Below are 17,804 nucleotides of genomic sequence, written 5' to 3'. Positions count from 1 at the left end.
CAAACTATCCCTATTGAGTGCAAAATATGTTTGCATTATAGTGCAATACAAAGTCAATCATTATCCAAATTGAGTGAGTCACGCACAACTACTATCTAAAATCAACAAATCAATCTATTAGTTGAATGTGATCTAGTTCCTTTATACAAAATTTTATGCACATCGAACTTACAACACAGAAGAATCAGAGGCAAATACTAAGCTTTTATATGTTGATGGTAGCATCCCACAACCTAAGCAACCCATTTCGGCCACCACTACAAATCCTTTTCCTTTCAAGATCTGAAGAAACACATCTTACCTGAAAACATGAAAAGAGATTCTCTAATCACGAATGACCACAAAGAAGAAAAAACAACCATAAAGAAGCTCCGACACCTTAGGCAATATTTGAAAAAAAAAAAAAAGGAGGAAGAAAAGCTACTTTTGAGATTAAGAACAAACCATTGCAACCGTTTTCTGTGGGGTTCTGTAAAGCTGCCACCCAGCTATCTTTGCACCTGTGCTAGAGAAACCACCAAGTCTCTCTTGAGGCCGATGAAAGAGTGACATTGAATTATCAGCTGCCCCCACTCCAAGCCAGTGTTCCCCAGCATTTATAGACAATATTGAAGAAGTATGGAGAGTAACATTCTTTGTACATTTAAGACCACCTAAAAAGTATGATCAGGCAAAATAGTTTTAGATAGGTGTTCAACGACGGGAGAATTAAAAATGTGTACGTGTCTGCCCAAAATACACCCTCAGAGAACAGTCCCCCTCCCAACATAATCCGACCAACATGACCATATAACAAAACATCTGAAAAAGGCACCTCCAGAATGCAATGCATGCCTATGGAAATGAGAAATTTTTCCACACAGTCATAAGTAACACCACTAGTGCTATTGGTATTTGTCCTAATATACAAGAACAAGCAGCAACATTCTGGACAATCGAAGGGGAAATATGCACATTCTTTACAGTCAAAATTATAAAAATTTATATTAGATATTCTGTACCATCTCCAAATGAAATTCAAATTGTGTGTATACAAAAACATACAGCCAAATTACAGATTAAACCACATAAATTGAGTTCATGTAAAAAAAAAAAAAGATTTAATGGCGAAAGAAAAAACACAGAATATAAAACCAATTTTATAGTGAAAGTATTGCATGGATCTGAGCATGAATATCAGGTGCTGATTGCCCACTGTCATATTTGTCTTATGCCAGACCTTAAAGATCCAGGGATGGGGAAAACCTTTCGGTATTTCAAACTTAGCTAATTGCCCAATATTCAGAATCTGCAAAAGGTCTTAGAAGTGATTCCCTGTCACACAAGATGAATCCTGTTTGTCTTATAAAGTATTATTGGAAACTTAAATAGTAGAAAAATGCTCATGCTGTTTCTCGTGCCAAAAGTACACAGTTTATGTGATCATCAAGTCTCAACTGTCCAATGTATGTAATTTTATCTTACAAAATTGTACACAAGTATACCTAAAGAGATTAAGTAAAGGAAATTCACTTGCATGATTAACAAACAAGTAAGCTATTCGTTAGATTATTTTCACAAGTCCAACGGGGAGGACATGGAGGGTAAGTTTGTCATAGAAAAGAGTTAAATGCTTCTGCAAGAAGGGTTTCTTTCGAATTTAAGCTGAAAGATTTTTATTCTCACCATTATCATTTTCCCAGAAGCGCAGCAATCCATCAGTTGAGCCTGAAAATTTAGGCATTTCAGAATGTAATAGAATGGTAAAGTAAAGAAAAAACAAACACCAAGAAGGATGATTTCAAACCTGTTATTATGCCTTTATCTGAGATTGAATACTCTACACAGAGGATTGGACCTCCATGGCAAGCTAGAACAGCATCACATGTTCCTCGAGAAACAGACCACATCCGTGCTGTCCAATCATCACTCCCAGTAATTACAGCATCTCCAACCATTCTAATTGACCTGTACATTAAGCCTCCTGTTGACAGTACCTTCATAGCCATATACACCAAGGAGTATGAAAGAATTTGAAACCATTACCCACCTAATCCAACTTGTGTGCCCTAAAAGCTTGTGCATCTGCCTTCCAGCTCGTATGTCCCAAATATTTGCGACCCTTCAATGCCAAAGAAAAAACACAGAATAAGGTCCATTTCAAAGGCATACAACTATACCAAACTCAAAATCCATCAAAGACATACGAATCTCTGCCACCGGCAGCTAAGATCCCAGTTGAGTCATCATATTCAACACAAAGAACAGCACTAGAGCAACGACCCACTGTAGCAACACAGGTATCTGTTCTTACATCCCACATTTTTACAGTCCCATCATGGGCAGCAGTAAGGACACGTTCACCTGACAGCATTCGCACATAGCTGACCTGCCAGCAAGAAATGGACAAGGGGTGTAAGCTTGAAAAACATCCAATGAAAAGGGAATAACATACGGAATGTTTATAACTCAGGAAAGGAGGTTCACAATCCTAAGAAGAGTGAATTTTTGAAGCAGGGTATATAGGCAAGGTATATACTACAATAAATATCATTTGATACAGCACATTTTCAGTCGCATTTACTTAATTATCCAAAAGCTAAACAAAATTGTAATTAATATTTAGCTACACTAGTTTTCCCGAAGGTATCACAATACAATCGCCTTTCACTAAAACAAAGTATCGAACAAAATTTGTTCCTGTTTTACATTTGAATTATGTCTAGGTTTATGTTGGGACCATATTTCTCAAGATCCAGGTAAACCCCAACCATGAAGCACCTAGCATTACAAGGTTGGTGAGAGTTTCTGTTCCCATGCACAAATAACTAATAAATTCAACCAGGCACAAATGCTGATACTTAAATTTACATCAGATAAGGCAGAAGTCCAATGTTCAACTCCAAATTTACATGAAAACGTAAAAGCTGAAACAATAAATCAGAGTCTATCTTTCTTTTCCCAGTTCAATTTGTCAGAGGCAAACCTAAAAAATCAAAAACTTTGTTTTCTTTTGAATTGCAGGTATCAAGAAAAAAGAATTGTAGTAACAAGCCATACTCATGATGTCAACCAGAGTTCACATTTATGTTGTTAGTCTTCCAGATTCTAACACTTCGTTTTGTACACCAGCACGATTGGCATCCCTGTCAAATAGTAACTCCCAACAATCCGCACATAATATCACTATGTCACCTACTATAAAGGCAAATTATTATTTCTTTAGCACCTTAATCTGCTTGGCTCCCTTGGCCGTCAGCACACACTCTTTAACTGAAACTTCATGTGAAAGAAAAAGATTCTTCTCATGGTTAATTTACTAATCTACTACGACATTCAACAGCTAGAGGCTTAGTTGAATTGAGTTCTAGAATTATAAGAGCCAACTGTTTTCCACACCCAATGTTTAGTTGTACGGTCCCCCCCCGCCCTCGCAAGCACAGAGAAGTAGTTGTTTCTCCTGGAGAAGTAGTTGTTCCTCCTGGACATTGGTTGAATTCCTCACAGTTGGAACTTGGAACTACAAACACAAAACTGGCTAAAGATGCAAGACATAGAAGCTGAGATACAATGCTGTAACCGAACCTGTGCATCATGGCCCTTTAGCTCTTCAAGAAGCTGAGTAGTCCGCTTATCCCATACAAGAACAGTCTGATCATCAGATCCAGATACAACCTTTCCTCTATCAGAACTTATTGCCCTAACTGTTCTGCACAAACAGAAAGCAAACATATCAAATGTTAGCCATGAAGTGGCACTGGCAAAGAAACAAGCAATTAACTACAATGTAGACCATCAGCATTACAGGAGATCAAAAACATCAGTTAACAAAAGAGAGCTTTTTGGGAAGAAATATAATGTCATGTAAAATACCTAGTATGCCCCTTTAAAGTTGCTCTAAGTTCAGAACCACGAAGACTTGGATCCCAGATCTTAATCTGCATCATTTCAAAAAGAGGAATACTATTGATTACATGGAACTCAAACTGCCGGAGTAAGATTGCACACATAACATCTTATCCAAAGGAGACTTTAGATATGTGTGTGTGTGTGTGTAGATATATACACACAAATATACATATATATTCACCCACTCATTTTTCTACTTTATCCAAGATCCAGGCCCAATCCTTAATCTTTCTCCAAATATCCAATCTATGGCTAAAACTTAAGAGGATCAACAATTCCAGCTTAACATGCAAGTACTAAGTAGTAGCATATGATATTTGTCCAAGGCCATGAGACCTCACAGAACATAGACTCAAGGGCATGCTTGGCAAACACGTTTTTAGGGGGTCTGTCTAAAACTTTAGCTTAGTGTAGAAGTCTTATGAACAATTGGTGTTTGTCCAAAACGCCCAAATTACCACTTCCCCCATCACCCACCACCAGTACCCCACTTCTGCCACCCACCACTGGCCCCCCCTCCCCCATCCCTTCCCCCTCCCCACAAACTGGCAGAAAAGATACCAAAGAAATTTGAAGTTAAAAATGTTAACCAATGTTAATGATGCTCATCCAAAATATCTTAAAAAGGAAGCCATGTGATCATCACCGTGCAGTCTGTGCTACCACTGATAAAGAAACCTGCATCTTCACGGTCACCAATTAGGTCCCATACTTCTCTACTTGTTACACAATGCAAAGCAGTGACCGCTCCTGTATGACCTCTAAGAGTGCGAACACTAGTCTGTATTTTCTTTTGCCCAGCAGCAGATGGTTCTTGCTTACCATTCTCACTTACTCCTATATTCACATATGAATAATATAATCATGAAACAGCAAACTTGGAAGGTATTGCCAAAGAGATCTATAGACCTATATTACCAGTATCAGAAGTCCACTTGCGAACACGGCTAAACGAGTTGGCTCTCAATGTGGTGTCCCTGCTAAACATGCTTTGGACCCAGCTTCGTCCAACACCAGATGCCTCAGCTGGTTGCTCAACTTCATTAGCAGCATCAGGGCGTGGAGAAGCCAATCCATACAATGGCACTGCCTGGGACTTGCTAGAATAGATTCCCCAATAACCAATACATATTTGCCGAATATGAGCCAGAAATCCCCTAAGTTTTATCTGATGAAATGAGAAAAAGGAACAAATTTAGCAGTCAAACAATTATCAATTTTACAAGAAAGATTCGGAAGGACATAAAGATCCAGAAAGATCTTAAAGATGCAAAAATTGAAAACATGCTAAACATAGGAATCAAAGAGAGAGAGAGTAAGCATAACTCACCATGTGATTATAACCGATGTTGTTCTTCCCGGCAATTGTTTCAATCAAAGACCAAGCATCAGTGTCAGCAAGTCCTAGCCCAGCCTTCAACGATAAGAGAAGATGACTTAGAGCTCAAGCATTTTGCACAAAAGATTTTCTTTTCTTAGTTTTTCCCTTTTTTTCCTTTTTGATGTCATTTTTTGGGCTTCAGGTAGGTATGAATTAAAAAATGAGGTAAAGCAAAAAAGGTACCATGTGTGTAGCCATAACGATTAGCTGAGTTGTCACCAGGGTTGCATAATTCGCAGATCTGACAAATCAATATTAGAAATTTAAAATTGGAACTTTTTATAACTAATCCTCTTTCAAAAAGCGACCTAAAAAGAGACTTGCAACTCTCAAGTAATTAATGAGGTTAAACCTTCAGTGATACAAAGGATAGAGTTTCAGAACTTGAAGTTTTATATGAAGCAGCAATGAGCACATGATAATGAGCACATGATAATGAGCAGAAGGTCGAACTTGGGAGGAAAACAACCCACACACTTAAGTAACAACTCATCTAAAAGCTCAAGTTAACAGAAAAAGCTTATTTAATTAACTATTAGGTAATATAATAGCCCATTAATAATGCTAACTGGTATCAAATTTTGATCTTTTTTCCTTTTCGCAGATCTGCTGGGGAAAGGCAATTAAAACATTACAGGCAAGCGTTACACAGGTGATCAAGATTGATTTTCCAATAGGTATCAAATTAATTTGCAACCCAGAGATTTCGAGTTGTTAGTAATATTTATTATATTGATGAGTAATAACATAGTTACAGCATTATATTTAGGAGATTGAGACGTTATACTACAATACTTGTCAACCCAGAAGAAGCACAAGCATGTAGAATGACAAGATTAGACGAAAAGAAAAGGCAGCTGGACCATCTGGTGTAGGCTCAACCAAAATTGTCTGGGTAGTAACATTCTAAAAAATGCCAGAAGCAAATAAAAAACACACCACAATGTCACATGCACGGAGTGAGTTGCCAAGTGCATCAAAAGGAAGCATTTCATGAGAAAGTGTAAAAGGAAAACACATTAAAACATTAAAGCACATGTAAAGTGTTTCTGGTAGCCCATCAGAACCAACAACACAAGAAGCAGATAGAATGACCACAATGAAGCAGCTATACGCACTATCATTAATGCAAACCTACAACACAGAGAGAGAGAGAGAGAAGGTGGGGGGGAAGGGAGGTATTGGCATGACTTCTTACTTGCTGGAGAAGCGGTCCAACAGATAGTCAAAATACCCTTCCCAGAAACTGAAATATAACCACAAAGAGAAAGTTAAAATTTGGCAGAACAATTGACTAAAAGAACTGTAAAACTTGGATAGTAATGGTTCATTTTGTCTGAGAGTGGTATTAGCTTTGGACAAAGTTACATCACTTTTCCTGAGTTTTAAAGCTGCAACAAGAATGAGGTCACAGGAATAAAATTAATGACCATGGAATTTATATGGGTATATAGATCAGCAAATCAACCTACTCTAACATATCATAGGATCAGATCTCCACAGATCATGCCAAGGCATCTCACATATGTTTGCTATGTATTTGGATTTGCAAGCCAATTTGCCTGGAAATCCTTGGTCTTTTTCCAACAATTGATGAAAATTAAAAAATGCATAAACAAACAGTCATTCCTTCGTTTTAAAAAAAATATTATCAACGTGTATGTGTAAGTGGAAACATGCCTACGAAAGATAGACAATGCACTTACAAGTCATAATCATATAGGATGGAAAAAGAGGCTACATGACAAATATACACGATCTCATATATTAAAGTGTACTTACCTAGCTTTTACACTAACCCTATTAAAAAAGAACGTGAGACGGTGTCATACTTACCGTAAATCGTCCCACACAGGAAGAGAACGAAGATGTCGCTGGACATAGTCCGAAACATTGTTCACATCCTTCTTGTATATTTCAGCTGAAACTTCAAGGGCATCTCTGATGGTAGCCATGTCATTCCGAGAAGTAGCACGAGTAATTGCTGTTTTGAGCTGAAATTTTGCAAAATAACTCACGGTAAGAAATCTTATCCAAAGATGCCACGTTGACCTATAATTTGTTAGTCTTCTCATGAAAGCTTTGCCCTATGAGAGTTTTCTGTAATTTGGGGAGCTCTAGAAATTAGTCCTCTAGTTATCATGGTTGATGAGAGTTCTGAATCATTAATTGCACTAAAGAAAAGGACTGATGGGCTCTACCCCTAATCATAATAAATTTTGAAGTTCAAAAACACTCAAAATGAAAGGGGAGTAGAGAATCAAAACTTTGAAAGATAAAAGACATCTCTGAAGTCTGAACTTGGGAAGTATATAAAAGCAGCAATAACTCTTAATTAACCAAGTGTTTTGGTAAGTAAATCAAATCATAACCGCTAAGACATTATATCTCACTAAGCTCTTGGCTATCAGATCAATAGCATGAAGCTAAACACACCAGTTCCTTCACGGCAATAAACTGCTCCTCAGTCAATTGACAGGTCCACCCCTGCGCAAAAACCAGATAAAAGTGAGTTCCACGAGACTTGCAGAATACCATTCAATCAATATCTCCTAGTTGCACCACAAACCGAGTGAATGTGCTCCCTTATACATTCAACAAAGCCACTACCACCAATGCCCTCAGCATCCGACTCGATCAAAGCTGAGAGGATTATAAAGATAAACCAGAAAAATCAAAGATGGCTTTCATACATTTAAACCTACACGAACAAAGAAAATGATATCTGACAAATCCACCCCTCCCCCAAAAAAAATATAAATGCTTAAAAACATACCAAGGATTGTTCCATATTCAAATGATGAAAGTGGATCATCAGTGCTTCCCAGTTTGAGAAGACGTAGCCATAACCCCTAGTTGCAAAGAAAATTTTCCAGGTTAAAGTTTGAAATAAGACCGCAACAGAACTTTTAGGCTAAAAAAGCCAAACATGTTCAGCTAAAGACTTTTTAAGAAAAGAAGAAACTTCTGTATGGCAAAAATACAATTACCCTGATCTTCAGTAAAACTATATCCTATTCATCAATGAGGCCATGAGAAATAGTTTGCATATGTAAGAGTAACAACCCTTTCTAAAGAAAATGTTAAACCATTCCCATTTCTTTGGGGTTTCCTGAACTCATGCCTGGAAAGATAATTGAAACAAATAACCACATGCGTATACATATTTTACAATCATGTTAAATCCATGAAACAACTTTAAAAGCTAACAGCTTCTATCTTTTTGCATTAACTGATTTCTAGTGCACATCTGATTGACAAACATGGTAAAGTAACATGTGCATGAATATTGAAAAACATAAATAAAAACATGAAAGCACTGCAACTAGTTAAAGAAGCTGGTAACTGCAGGCAGAATAGCTCAATTTGTTCCAGAACTATTGCTAACAAAGCAGGATTACTTAAACCCAATAACTTCTAACTACGAACATTTTTAAATAAAACCAAAAGGATGAATTTTGACCTGATGTAGAAAGAAAATACAAATGGAAACCATAGATCAAGAAAAACCAGTAATAGAAATATATACCAGCTCAAATAAAGGAAAAAGAGTTGAACAGCACTGTATTGTGAAATTACTTGAATGTCCTCTTTAAGGCAATTCTTGCCAACCGAGACAAGCATTTTTGTTTTATTAAAATTTTCAAAATTTACAGAGATTTTCATTTTCAAGGAACTTGTTACTTTGCTAATATTCAATTTCCATCAGAACACCAATGAACAGAAAAGGTAACCAAAACTTATTTATTCCAGAATGTAAATTCCATCTTGTACTAAGTTCGAAAAATCAAGAACTAACAGTTTCCTTGAGAAATTCTTTCCACCAGAAACTACTGTTCCAGAAAAGGGAAAGGAAACGGGATTATTATTATTTAATTCAGAATTCCTTTTTCCAAATGTCTTCGGAAAAAAGGCTATAATCACAGGGTACAGCCAAAAGGTGCTACAAAGTGAAAATTCTGGTAGAATAAAGTTTATAAAAAGAAAACCAGTTTACCTGCAACTTGACTTTGATGTCCAAAACCATGCGCTCTCTTTCAGCCTGTAAGACAGAATATTTTTGGTATCTTTAAGACAAGGGATAGCCTTGTCACTTATGAACCGGAAGCATCAGTTTAGAACACTTACTGCCCTCTCCCTTGGACTGAGACTTTCAGCCTTAGAATCTTGACCAGCAAAGATTGAAGGTGAGCTGAAAAAAGAAGGAAAACAAAATAATGAAATAAAAAAGCATCTGCACAATCATGTTAATATCAGTAAATAACATTAATTTGTCAGATATAACTACCCAGGAGCATGCTTTCCAGAGTACTCAAGGGCCCCACTTGCAGTAGCTAGAATCTGTTTTCTCTTTACTTCCTCTTCTTCGTTTAAGATGTTTGAAGGGAATCTATCATAACAGTATTTGGCATCTGAGCCTGATAACCAGAGTTTCAAATAGTATATCCAGCATGAATTACTCTTTTGGTATTTTCAAACTCATAATGCAGTGGTAAGTTCCCAGTAATTAATTACACAAAAAAATACCTGATGATCCTGCACGATAGTCAGATATAGTTACAATCTCAGGCTCTCCCATAATAGATGGAAGGATTGAGAGAGGACTTTGACCCCTCCCAATTGCATCTTGTAACTTATCAAGCAAATTAATATTGCTTTCTTCAAACCCTACGCCTCTCCCCAGATAATCTAAGAACCCTTGAGAATCTAAAAATTGGGAGATCTGTTAAACAAACCAATAGAAAAACATTTTAGTCCATCAACGAGTTGAGTTCACTTTAACAAGCAAAACTCTCTCATGATTCTGCAAAGTGCGTACTGTTTCTCTCAATTGAAGCTAAAAAACCTGACTTTAGAACAGAGCAAAATTGCAAAGATATAGGATTCCAAATAGACCACAACCACTAAAATTATCTTATTGAAAGTCAAGAACGTTCTGGATTACCATCGGATCTGGCGGCTGGTTTGTTGACCGGGAACGCTTCTTCAAGAAAGCCTGAGTGTTGAAGACAAGAGTTGTGGTACTTTCCTGATTAAGAAGGGTGCAGCAAAAGGTTATTAGTCACAATGCTAAATGTAAATCTAAATCAAGTACCCACACAAGGTAAAAGTTTCATACTATAAAGTTGCGGTAGCCACCTAATATTGATGCGAAGAACTTTAGAAATATAATCCTGCAAATAAGAAAAGAGACCAATTTATTTTGAAACATATCCACAGAACAATTTGCTACACAATATGGATGTGAGCAGAGATTTGGAAATTCAGTAAATAAATAAGTACAACATTCACAAAGAAATGCTTATGCAAGAAAACTCAATAAAAAGGATAAACTGATGGATAAGAACCACAAACCATTGAACATACACCATCTGAGTCCTTAAAATCAATTGCTCATTAGTTCAGATTGAAACAACCTAAACCCTAATGCTGGATCAATCGTTGTTTTACTACCATAAATTGGATCATTAATTATCAAGAAAATATCAGGAAAAGAAAAAGATTTCAAACAGCAAGTTGCAATCGAAGATCATAAAAGAACTAGATCTGAAGATGCAAAAAAGAGAAGGAAAAGTACAGCAACCAAAATACCAAGCCTAAAACATTTAAAAAAAAAAAAAAAACTGTCAGCCCCAGGAAATCAATTCGTATTTCATAAAAGCTTACAGTTGGCTTTCAAAAATCACCTCAGTTGAAGGTCATGATCTTCTCCCCATGGCTTGCTACTACCTCTAAGAAACTCCTCCTTGCAGTTACTTAGAGTGGCCTTCATTTGGTCTATGCCAACAACATTCGGATGCAACAATTTCGTTATGTCCCCCCGCAAAGAGCTATACTCTGGCTCTGGTATGGGAGGAATATCCTCAGATGTGGTAATGCAATTGTGCTCAAGGTCTACAACAACTACCTACGACATCAAAATGTGAAAAAGATCAGAGTTAAAAAACTTTAAATTTCTGGAAGTAGATGAGATCAGCAAGCCTAATTAAAACACAAAGTAAAAAATCAGGTGAAAGAAAGAACAGCTTTTCAGAGCCTCCAAAAGCATGCACTAAAAAAGATTAGCCACTTCCAAAACTTACCCTTCTCTAGATCCACCTATTCACAGACCCATTAACAGTTGCAACAAATGGTAAAGATAAAAAGGAGAACAAGGACGGAGAGTAGTTTAAAATTCTTATTGTTAACAATCCAAGTATAGAACTTACGCCATCCATTGTTAGCCCAAAAGTATCAACACCAGAATGAAGACCCATCATATACGGCGTAGGAGCATCAATATAATCGACTCCACTGAAGAAAAGCAATGGAATGTAGACATGCTTCAGCACAAAAAAGAAACAGCAAAACAATTTAATGTGAGTCGGTCAGGAAATCAAAAGGATGGAATGAGCAATCCAAATTGTGCAATTTGTAACTTAGGCCTACAATTGATTTCTCTAATGAGTGAAACTATGTTGCTTTTTGCAAAAATTACCTGCCAACGAAATGGATAAATAAGATGGCATATAGCCTCCGAAACCAGAGTTAGAAGAGAATACCTGCATCAGTAAAGTGAAAGGATATAACTTAGAAATTTTCATTCAAATTTTCAATTTTTTAGCACACTGGCGGGGAGGGGAATGAGGACGATGGCAATTAAAATCCCACTATATGATGAAGAATAAAGACTTGACTATATTCAGTCCATTAGTTATCAACTGAACTAATTCCAACAACTAAATCACAAAGAATTACTTGTTTGATCGAAGTAAAATCCTCCTCTCAAGCAACACAGCTGTAAATAATTTGATAAAATTGTCAACATCGAGACACTGGATCAAGGGTTGAAATGATATCTGGCATCAAGCAACAGGCTGTGATTATCAAAAACATGACAACTCGAAAATTCTAAATAAAAAAAAAAAAAAGCAAAAGTAGCCGGAAACTAAAGTTGAACAACAGACTAACACATACATCAGCATGAGGAAGCCCATCCTTTGGTGGAACCTCAACTGCAAGGAGGCTATCCTCAATTGCAAACAGAACTCGATCCTTTCCAGGAGTAGGCAAAGGTACACTGGAGACCAGATATGCTATAACATCCCATAATGGCTTGCTGAAATTGTTGCAGAATTCAGCTCATTAAATTCATTAGAAGAAATAAAAGGGAAACGATCCTCCTTTATTGGAAAGGAATGGAATCATAGACTATTATCACGAGAAGGAAAGAACCAAAACAATAATATTTATCTGTTATTTTTACTGGAATAAAATCAACAAACTTGTAAATATACATGATGCAATTAAATCAGATCGTCGAGAGGTTTTATCAACTCTAGACAACAACATTGCTCTTTTATTGAATAACACTTCTGCAGTTAGTGGAAAATGAGTCATGACTGAAAAATACAGCCTGTGGGTAGAATTTCTATGTTATAGAGCTCGAAGTTGATCCCCAAGCTTCCTTGTACTTCTCACTTTTCGCTTCAAAGCTCATGACCATCCACTAAGAATGACTAGACTTGTGAATTTAGAAATGCTACCCGAAACAAAAGTCATAGTACTGCAGTAATTTTTAGTAAGGTAAAAGAAGCGTGTTTATTGACAAAAGTATAACTGATGTCATGATATTCTAGAGACAATGCTATAGTTATTGCTTTATCTCTTAACTTCTGCCACATTATACTACTACTATTCTTAAGCTTTGGTATTAAGCGCCTCAGACAATGAGACCAGGGCTTTCAATGCCTAAATAAAGAATAACCCATTAACTTTAGGAATGAATGTTTGTGCACATATTCGACATCATTGACCATCCTAAACAACGTTTCCTTTTTAATTGCAACATCATTCTATGCATTTGAGAGAACCAAAAGAAAAAAAGTGTATTTCCTTGTCAATGAGCTGGGGCATACTGACTGACACGAGAAGAACAAGCATGCACACCAAACCACATTTGGAACTTTTTCCTCACTCTTGATATTTGACAGTAGATCTTCAAGATAAACTTTTCCTTTAGTAATAATTGGAAAGTGCTTTTTCATTTTCTCTGAAAAAGCAAATTCATGTAAAAACACTGCCGCGTGGGAGGGGGGCTTGGGAAAGGGGAAAAGAAGCAGAGAGGCAACAAATTGCCTAAGTAGTAATGTCATTGAGAAACCCTTGCAAAGGGAGGAGGGGCATTTCTTTGATGCAAACATACAGGCCTTTCTTAGTTAAATACAGAAAACTAAGATCAATACTAAGGTAAACGGTCATTCAATGCCCTCAAATTCAGGAGCAGCCCGTCAACCTTACCTTTTCAAGGCAGAAAAGTACATTATTGACACAAATCGGCACTATGTACAAATGATCCTAAATTCATCATTCAAGCAACATCTTTGTATCCTAACTGCAAAAATATCAAGAAAAAGTACATGATTGCATCATACCTACTTCCAGAAGAAGAGAAACAAAGCAAAAAAATTTCCTCCAATGCATCTCGTAGTATACGAAAACTAGGTGAACGAGAAACAAGGCAGATGCATTTATCAGCAAAAGAATTTGCAGCAATGCGATAAGCTTCAACAATATCCTCGCAAACACGATCCCGGAAAGCAATGCAACTAACATAAATTTTAGACCCATCTCCCTCTGCAAGAACAATCACATCCAAGATAAAAGATAGTGAACAACTTTAGTACTTGAAGAATTATCATAAATTGCATTAAAAAAAAAAACACGGTGAAAATGTGGTGAAAAACCAGCCCTTTCATCTTTTGGAGGGGAGAACACTCATGGCATGAATGAGACTTCTTACCAGTTAAAACAATAGGATAGTTCCGTGGAAAGGTTGAAGGATCTTTAGAATCAAAGCCAGATGCATGGAATTGAACACCAGCAGGTAAAACGCACTGCCATGCAACAGAATCATTTTATCCAAATGCGGAATATATCTAATTTTGAATATAATAACTTGGAATTAATGGTTCAAACTTCCTCATCATTTCCTCAGTGTCCTTGTTCACATCACAGTAGGACTAAACGTCTTATCAAAAAAGAAATTCCAATTGAACAGGATTTACCATTCAACGGAAACGAAATTAATAGCTTTGACTGACATGATCTCCAAACTTTTCACATTTCATGAATGAAAATCATATTACCAGTACTCAGAAGTTTAAATTTTCACAAAAGTTGTATTCGGTTAGTTATAATAGCAGAAATTTGCATAAAAAGCATATATTCCTCCATTTCACTTTTCGAGATAAAGTCAACTTTCTGCAATAGATACCTCTCTTCAATATAATTGCCCAAAAACCAATTTGACCCCAGTTATCCAATTTCTCATACTTAAAGTAGCTAAGAAGGAATTTCTTCCAATTTTATCTTTGAATACTACAATTTTTTAATGCTAACATAATACTTCATGTAAGCTACATCTCAAGAGGTTGCGAAAGACACAAAGCATATTTAGCTGCCAAGCCTTTTGGGGCTCAGGTAATACCCCGATCTACATTGCATTGAGGCCAGGCACTACGTAAAACTCTGAATACTCTATTCATCCTTTGCATTTGTTTGCAAGCCTCATAGCTTTTCTTATGCAATCCCAACTCAACTAAAGCATGTAAATTACTAATACCAACCAAAAAATTATGACAGGTCAAGGAAAAAAATGGGTGCCTCAGACAATAACAACTTAGTCAAACTGAAATTCATTGTAAACATACAAATACGCATAGAATGAGTGACTTATCATTAACATTTAAACTTGTCTTTTCGGGATCTGTTGTTACATGTTAATAAATCATACCTACATTCATTATTAATTGTTATGCACAAGCTTTTTTCCTCCAAATATTTTTTCCATCTTAGATGTATACAAGTTTTAAAACTTTTCAGCAGTGATGGCCCAAATTAAGCATTTTCTTAAACACATGGTTATCATGAGAACAAAACTCAGCAACAGGGCTGTTCATAATCATGTCTTTTTCTTTGCACACTCTCCTTTTTCAAAATTACAACAGAAGGTGACATTAACTTTCTGATTACTGCAATTGAAACTTCCCATCATAAGAAATCGACTCTCTTATTCCTTCAACTAAGTTTCCACAATATTGTCTTAAGCCAATAAAGACTGTCTATGCTTCTTTCGAGATACCAAAATTTTTTTAATACAAGTCACCAATAATTTACAATTCTCTGAATTCATTCACAGGCTATTTCTTCAAATCCACCCATATTTGTTGTCAGTTTTTCCAGGCACTCCTACTAATCTTCGCGTGTAGCCAAGTCTATACTTCCACATTATGTCTTTCAGATACTTATCTGAAGTCCTGGGATCTATTTAAAATACGTAGATAAAAAACAACCCAAACCTATAACTAAAATTCTCCCTTGAAGCATTTGCCAAGTCCTACGAGACAGAATCCCAGAACAGAACTTCCCAAAAAGAACGAAACTTTAAATAACCAACTATGCAGACTTCAAAAAGCTGCACAACTAGCACCTCATCATCCAAGTCACCTCACCTCATGCGCCTCCAACACAAGATGCGCACTTTACCAACCAAGGCATGAACAATGAATCTAAACTGGATGAACCAGTTCTTAAACTTGTTTTACTTCGCAGACACACTTACCATGTAGATTTACAATGTCACACCATTCATATGGCCGATGTTACATTGTCTTGCTCAATTTGATTATTTAGTAATAATGCTTTAAAAGTATCTGAACAGCACTCAAATGCGCATATTTAAAAGAAAAAAATTGCACCAAAAATTAATCAAATAAGCAGAATTTCGGGAAGAAGTTTGGGAATGGATAAACTTACAGTTGGGAGCTGAGGGGGAGGAGGGGGATAGAGAGTGTGATCGGTGGGAGGATACTGATCGAGAAGCGAGGGCAAATACATGAACTCGCTCCCGTGGTAACCTCTTTCTCCATCCAAAGTCCCAATCTCAGGCCCAATTCCGCATACCACGAAGTACTCGAAGATCCGATTCGCCATTTCTTCAATCCTAATTTCAAACTAACAATGCCTCCCTGATTTCTCTCTCCCTCAATTGGAAATGAGGGAGAACTTGGGGTTTTTTTCTTTTTTCGGTTATTTTAGAGCAGATCTGGGTTTATGCATGCCGTAATAAGTTCAGATGCATTTCAAGTTCAACGGCAATACTTTTTCTCTTTTTTTGGATGGATTTAGAATATTATGCTGCAAAATTTTGCGAGATTGAACTGATTATTGCGTTCATATTACTATTTTAGATTGAAATGATTTGCAAAATTTTGCTCAGACCTGCAAACAAGAATTTCATGATATAGCTATCGATGGATATTCGTAGAAAGCGTCGCAGCAGGCACGAGTTTAAGGTAGCTGACGAACTTTCAACGTTTTCGGTGCAGTGGACCCTCTTTCTTCTTTTAACCATTTGAGTGTAGGAATATTTCTCTGGTGCGCCTGTAATGCAGGCCAATGTTCGATTTTGCCCCTCGAAAAAAGTTGTATTCGTTATTTGATCTTGACAAACAACTAGCTTATGGTCCTTAACGGTACAAAGGAAACTAGAGAACATTATTGATAAAGAAATATTTCGGAGAAATATTTACCTACACAATAGGCATTTAGAACAATAGGCTTCTCTTTTTTTTTTATAGGTTAGACATAATTAATAAATAACCATTTGGGAGAAATACGTACAGTTTTGTTTGGATTGAAATTTTCCACAGAAAAATCTATTTATGTTTTTCATCACCGTATTTTTCAATATTTTTTATCTAACATACATTAATGGCTTTGTTTAGATTGCATTTTCTTGAATTTTTTGTAGAAAAATTTCTGTAACGATTTGATATATGTAAGATAAAAAATAATTGAAAAATATGTCCACGAAATATGTAGTATTTTAAAAAAAATTACAATCCAAATACACGCTAAAATTACATGTATAAATGAACCTCATCAAAGCTACTAATATATGATATTGCTAATAAAGCCAAATTCTAAAAAGTACAAAACCATGAAGTCATATATAAGTTAGCAAAGTATAATCTAGGGTTAATTCCACTTTGTCCCCTCAAACTTTGGACGATAACCCACTTAAGTCCCTAAACTTCAAAGTGGGACACTTAAATCCCTAAACTTTTAATTTGCTCCCAGTTAAGGAAAATTGTTGACAGAATCCTGAATGCCGTTGGTGGTCAAAGAGCGTGGCAAACACCAGATTTTGACCGAGGGCAACAATGAAAATTCACAAAAATCACATATATAGATTAAAAAAAGGTGGTGAAATATGGAGGGAAGGTTTCCCTCCATGCAACCCACTTCAGATGGATAATGTAGACCCGATCCAAATCATAAAAGGGCACTTCAGGTCGGTATGCTGAGAGACCCAAGTTGTCATTTTGCTATCCACAAGGCAGGAAGAAGAAAAGGAGAACCCAACGCATGGTTCAACAAACAAAGAGAAATGGTGAGGCAATTTTGTGATTGTGGAAAGCAAACATTGATGATGACATCATGGACTGCCATGAACCCAGGAAGAAGGTTTTGTCGATGTGCCAAGTACAGA

At 36.5% G+C, this 17,804-nt stretch overlaps 1 protein-coding gene across 1 annotated transcript; it reads right to left on the bottom strand.

Moving 5' to 3' along the window:
- Positions 1 to 22: 22 nt before the first annotated feature.
- LOC113768445 (DENN domain and WD repeat-containing protein SCD1) lies at positions 23 to 16,543 on the bottom strand. Its single transcript, XM_027312798.1, has 31 exons — positions 16,067 to 16,543; positions 14,052 to 14,145; positions 13,684 to 13,885; positions 12,227 to 12,368; positions 12,008 to 12,108; positions 11,748 to 11,811; positions 11,479 to 11,592; positions 10,957 to 11,177; positions 10,389 to 10,443; positions 10,215 to 10,298; positions 9,797 to 9,992; positions 9,558 to 9,687; positions 9,398 to 9,461; positions 9,267 to 9,311; positions 8,046 to 8,121; positions 7,839 to 7,912; positions 7,706 to 7,756; positions 7,106 to 7,263; positions 6,468 to 6,515; positions 5,453 to 5,510; positions 5,219 to 5,302; positions 4,807 to 5,056; positions 4,535 to 4,725; positions 3,853 to 3,917; positions 3,565 to 3,688; positions 2,187 to 2,368; positions 2,030 to 2,101; positions 1,787 to 1,947; positions 1,666 to 1,707; positions 445 to 653; positions 23 to 301 (listed from the first exon to the last, which is right to left on the bottom strand). Exons 1-31 carry the CDS (start codon positions 16,241 to 16,243, stop codon positions 206 to 208), a joined length of 3,630 nt encoding a protein of 1,209 aa, XP_027168599.1. The 5' UTR covers positions 16,244 to 16,543; the 3' UTR covers positions 23 to 205.
- Between the last annotated feature and the right edge of the window lie 1,261 nt (positions 16,544 to 17,804).

Source organism: Coffea eugenioides, chromosome 4 (genome assembly GCF_003713205.1).
Source record: "Coffea eugenioides isolate CCC68of chromosome 4, Ceug_1.0, whole genome shotgun sequence".
Taxonomy (NCBI): Eukaryota; Viridiplantae; Streptophyta; class Magnoliopsida; order Gentianales; family Rubiaceae; genus Coffea; species Coffea eugenioides.
The sequence above is the reverse complement of the archived record's forward strand: the minus strand, read 5'-3'. Positions and strand labels throughout refer to the sequence as shown.

Coding starts and splice junctions, on each gene's coding strand:
- LOC113768445 (XM_027312798.1), bottom strand. CDS start 16,243: ATGGCGAATCGGATCTTCGAGTACTTCGTGGTATGCGGAATTGGGCCT. Junction 11,178..11,478: donor TTGGGCTAACAATGGATGGC/GTAAGTTCTATA, acceptor TTGATGTCGTAG/GTAGTTGTTGTAGACCTTGA. Junction 654..1,665: donor CTTCTGGGAAAATGATAATG/GTGAGAATAAAA, acceptor CATACTTTTTAG/GTGGTCTTAAATGTACAAAG.